This window comes from Glycine max, chromosome 4 (genome assembly GCF_000004515.6).
Source record: "Glycine max cultivar Williams 82 chromosome 4, Glycine_max_v4.0, whole genome shotgun sequence".
Lineage (NCBI taxonomy): Eukaryota > Viridiplantae > Streptophyta > Magnoliopsida > Fabales > Fabaceae > Glycine > Glycine max.
This window is the reverse complement of record NC_016091.4, coordinates 33,448,524-33,453,277: the sequence shown is the minus strand read 5'-3', so window position 1 is coordinate 33,453,277 and position 4,754 is coordinate 33,448,524. Positions and strand designations below refer to the sequence as shown.

Sequence of the window (4,754 nt, the reverse complement as noted above, 5' to 3'; positions counted from 1 at the left end):
TGTGTCCTTACAATAGTTCCGTTTGTACAAATAGGAATAGTAAAGTTGCAACAAGGATAAAGTAAAAAACAGAGAATCCCCCACATCTCAGTTTCCTGGCCCTTTCTTTCTTTCAATAATGCTAATACCAAAGTTTAAAGCTAAGTCGTTGCCACAGTAATGGGTCTCACTTGTTTGTGACGGGTTAAATTAAATAAATAATAAATGCAATCGAAATCTATATCATATTGATAGGTGATAGCAACGGGTCAAGGGTAAAATTTGGTAACCACTTTTGTTATAGAGCTAGCAATCATGTGTCTAGCTATTACCTTATTACATATACTTTTCCACACTGGAAAATTTATGACACCCCGGATTGGTTTTTTTGGCTCATTCTTTTGCTATTAAGGTCCATTATTATGATTTAAGAGGCACTTTCCTCTTCTTCCCTAACGTTTGATGATGATAGAAAGCATTTTGAGAAGGCATGCACTTTCCAAGAAGTATGAAGTTTCCTCATTTACTGAAAAAACATTAGTACAGATGAAAGATAATGGCTAATGACCAAACTAGAGACAATTTAAACCACAGACTAAAACTCTACCCTAATGAAGCTACCTAAGAAGATTTTTTTTTTTTTTTCAGATGTATTTGATTTGATGATGCTACTATTACTACTATATCATGCTTTGAACATAAAGTCTTCATCTCTTTTCCTTGAGCTTCCCCAATTTGAATGGTATCTGAAAATCCACCTCCAACCCTTCATGCTTTTCCTTCCCCTCTTGATTCCTCTGTCATTCACAGTGAGTCTACATGACCCTCCATTGGTTAAAACTCCATCCCCTACCAACCCTCCATAAGAACCTCCACCAACATCATGTGGCATGAAATTCCCATTTCTGAAAGAAGAGAAAGTATCACCCCCCATATTGTTGCTCATCTTTGCAGCAGAAAACTCGTGCTTTGATTCTGATGAGTAATCAAGCTTCAAGTCAATAAAGCTTGACTCATCCATGCCTTTGAAATCACTCTCTCTGAGTGAAAACACACGCCTATTTACCCCACCGTAGAATCCACCACCATCTCCACCACCATCCATTAGTCCACCCTTTTTCACACCACCTTTGAGATCATTTCCACTTTCATAACTATCAAACAAGAAATCCCTCCTCTCTACTCCATCAAAACCACTCCTTCTTGGCTCAGCTTCACTGTATCCACTTCTTCTTCCAGATTCCAACATATTAACACCAGAACTCCTAGCTGCAGAAATTGAGCTTCTAGCACCTGACAACACTGAATCACCACCATCCTCAGATCCAAATAGCCCTCCACCCCTGAAGCTGCATAGTGACCTTGACCTAGACACCCCCCCTTGATGATCCACCACCCACATCTCACTATTCCTCTCGTCAAACCCAACAACACTTCTGCGACAACCCTTCTGATCCTTTTTCTTCCGAAAAAGCTTCCCAATTCTCCAAAACCCATCACCACCATGATGATGCCTCTTGATCTCAACACAGCTGCTGCTGCTCCTCCTCAGCACCACAACCTCATCCTCGTCATTATTATTATCCTCCTCGGCCTTGTTATTGTGATTCAAACGCTGAAGAACCACTGGGGTACTCTCATTGTTATTCTCATTCTCAATGAGGAATGAGACCCTCCCAACACTCCCCACCTCAACAGTGCATGAGTTGCGGTGCGAAGAGGCCATCTCATCAGAGCAAGGACATGAAGAAAGCCTTTGCTCCCCACAATCAGAACACACAAGCTTGACCAAACGGTCCTTGAGACAATAAGCACATATACCAACAGAAGAAGAAGAAGAAGAAGGGTGTTTCTTACATGGTGTGAATTCAGAGGTGGAGTAGTAGTAGCAATCCATGTCATTGGTGTAAGACTGATCTTCCACACCTTTGTTCCTCTCCCTCATGGCTTTCTTCAGATGGAGGAGCTTCAAAAGTAAAGTGAAAAAATATGGGAAGGGGTTTTTGGTTTGGTTTAGTTTAGTTTAGCTCTGAGAGAAAGAGAAAGAAAAAAAGGGACACCAAATAATACTTGGCTTGTAGAAGCAGCTTCCTCTATGAAGCTATGAGTAAAAAGTAGAGAATTTTGAATGTGAATGAATGAATGAATAAAGAGAGAGAGGAAGCGCAAAGGCGTTTCCTTTACGTTTTCTTTGCAGGAAAAAACAGTGATAGGAAGGAATAGAAAGAGAGAAAAAAAAAAAAAAGGAGTGATGCAAGAAAAGAAAAGAAATAATAAAGCACTAGCTCCTGCAGGCATTATTATGTAGGGAAGATACTGAAACAGCAAAATTGAGTGACCAAGTGAACAAACTCTTTTCAATTTTCATCACTTTGCTACACTAAACATGCACTGCATATGCTGATAAAATATGTGTGTGAGTGTGCACATCAAACACTATATCTCCATTCCTATTTTTTTTTTTTTTTGAATAAGAAAGTGCATTCGAATCATCTGGTTTTGAGAACCCATCAATCTTTCATATGAACTGTCAACAACATTTTTTTTCCCAAGAGTTTTTTTTTCTCTTTTCCCTTGACTTTTGCGTGCCAATGGCGTTGAGGTTTGACAATAAATCCTACCCCCCAATACCCACTTTGCATGTGTCCCCTTGGATTAGTGGGTTGAGAAAGCAACGAACCTTCATAGTAACATGAGTGTGGCACGCATATTCATTTGTCCACTCTCTTTTTTCTCCCTACCATCATCATCATCATTCGTGCTAATTCTATTCTATTCTGTTCTACCCAAATCATAGTCCCTCACAAAACGTGTCCTTTCCTCGTGGATCATAACCACGTGTCCCACCGACAGATCTACCTTGCGGGTCTCTCTCTCTCAATAACTATACTATCACCCTCTGGTCAAATTCAATTACACGTCATATTTTACTTAGACATATAAGATTTTATTATCAAAATTTCATATCGTTTTATACATTGATCAGTCAGAAAACATCGTGGATATAACTTTAAAATAATAATTATAAATATCAATAAATTTATCATAATACATCACAATAATAATAATATCTGATTAGATGATAATAAAAAAAATTATTTTAATTGAATTCTTTCTTTTATAATTTTAGAAATTAAAGACACGTTAGAAATGTATAATTATTCATTTATTTTACTTAATTAATTGAGCTAAATTTTTTTATAGATTTTAATTGAATTCTACTGCATATATTGCATATAAATTTAATATAAACTAATATTATTATCCATCATTATTGAAGGCATTAATGAGTTAAGTGATAACTTAATTGTGAATAAATGGTTAGAAACATTACTTCATTGAGGTCATTGTGAATGAATGGTGACCCATTTAAACCATGACTTCATTGAGTTCAGAGACTAGGTTGATCCATCATTGGGGCAAGAGATGAGAGAGAGCTTTGGCGTGCCGTATTCGTTCAAATCTCTCTATCTTGTCTTTTCCACGTAAAAGACTGTTTCATTTCTATGATCAGGGAAGTAGCCTCATGCTGACAAGTTACCCCCTTTGGCATTACAATCATCAGAGCCTTGCATGTGGGAAGTGGAGGAAAGAGGTACCATTTTGAGAAAAAACAAATTGCAAAAGGTGTTGGTTAATTTAAGTATGCTTTTTTACTTATTTATTTATTTATTACTATAATTGCATGACAACAATTTTTCTTTTGGGATGAGGATCTATTCCTGTGGCCCCATTGGAAGTTCAAATGAGTAATATCAGCACCATAAAGATTTGAATCGACTAGAGCTCACTTTAGTCACTAAAATATATTGATGTAAAAAGTATTTGACAACAATTGAGTTTGTTTTTTAAGAGTAAATATCTAATTTAATCATTGAATTTGTAAGCTGTTGAAACTTAATTCCTTTAAAAATAAAAATATTTCTTATATTTTCAAAAAATACAATAAATTTGTTATAACGTTAACATAAATAGACTTGACTATGTATCATGAGACTTGATTACAAGTGATGTCATTTGGATAGTTACTTTGATTGATTTATCGCAAAAAAATTGTTGGACTACTTTGTCATAATCCCTAATCTTCATCTCCCTAGCCCACTTCATCTTCTCCAGCTTCCACTGTTCAAACGTCTCGTCGTCCTCGCCCAGTGCCTCTGTTGCCTTGCTGCCGTCGATTAGCTTGGCGATCCACCCCATTTTTGCACGTAGGTTTGCAAATGCAGTGGTTGGAAGCACGGCGGCTCGGTTTCAAATTTCAATGACGAGTTTGTGGAAAGAAGTTGCAACTACTTTTTGTTTTTATTAATTCTCATTTATTGCTTTTGGTGAGTTGAAAGATGGTCGGGCCTTTTGCTTATGAATTCTGAAAACTCCCAACGCCACCCTGCTTCCTTAATCATTTTCACATGGCAATCTCTCATTTTTTTGAAGCACCATTGATCTATTTCCGATTTCAACACAACAAAAGCAAAACACAATCTGTAAAATTAATTGCATACATATACATGCAAACAAAGAACATTTGATTTCAATTCATCAAATACAGGCACAATTTCTTACATTCTTTCCTGTTTCCTTAAAAAACAATGAAATGCAACATCTAAACTTGTAGCCTAGATCTAGTACAGGGTTTTGGATTGGGGGGTTTTCTTCATGGCGACTCAGATCTCTTGGACCACACCGTACGCGGTGGTGGAAATTAGCTCGCCGAACGTGGCTACTCTTCCTCCTCCGCTATCGCGTCGTAGCAACCCCTTCTGTTACCCTCGCCG

The 4,754-nt window shown here is 37.3% G+C and overlaps 1 protein-coding gene across 1 annotated transcript; it reads right to left on the bottom strand.

Moving 5' to 3' along the window:
- Positions 1–475: 475 nt before the first annotated feature.
- On the bottom strand, positions 476–2,739 carry LOC102662789 (uncharacterized). Its single transcript, XM_006578394.3, has one exon. The coding sequence runs from the start codon at positions 1,922–1,924 to the stop codon at positions 665–667; it is 1,260 nt and encodes a 419-aa protein (XP_006578457.1). The 5' UTR covers positions 1,925–2,739; the 3' UTR covers positions 476–664.
- Positions 2,740–4,754: the final 2,015 nt, after the last annotated feature.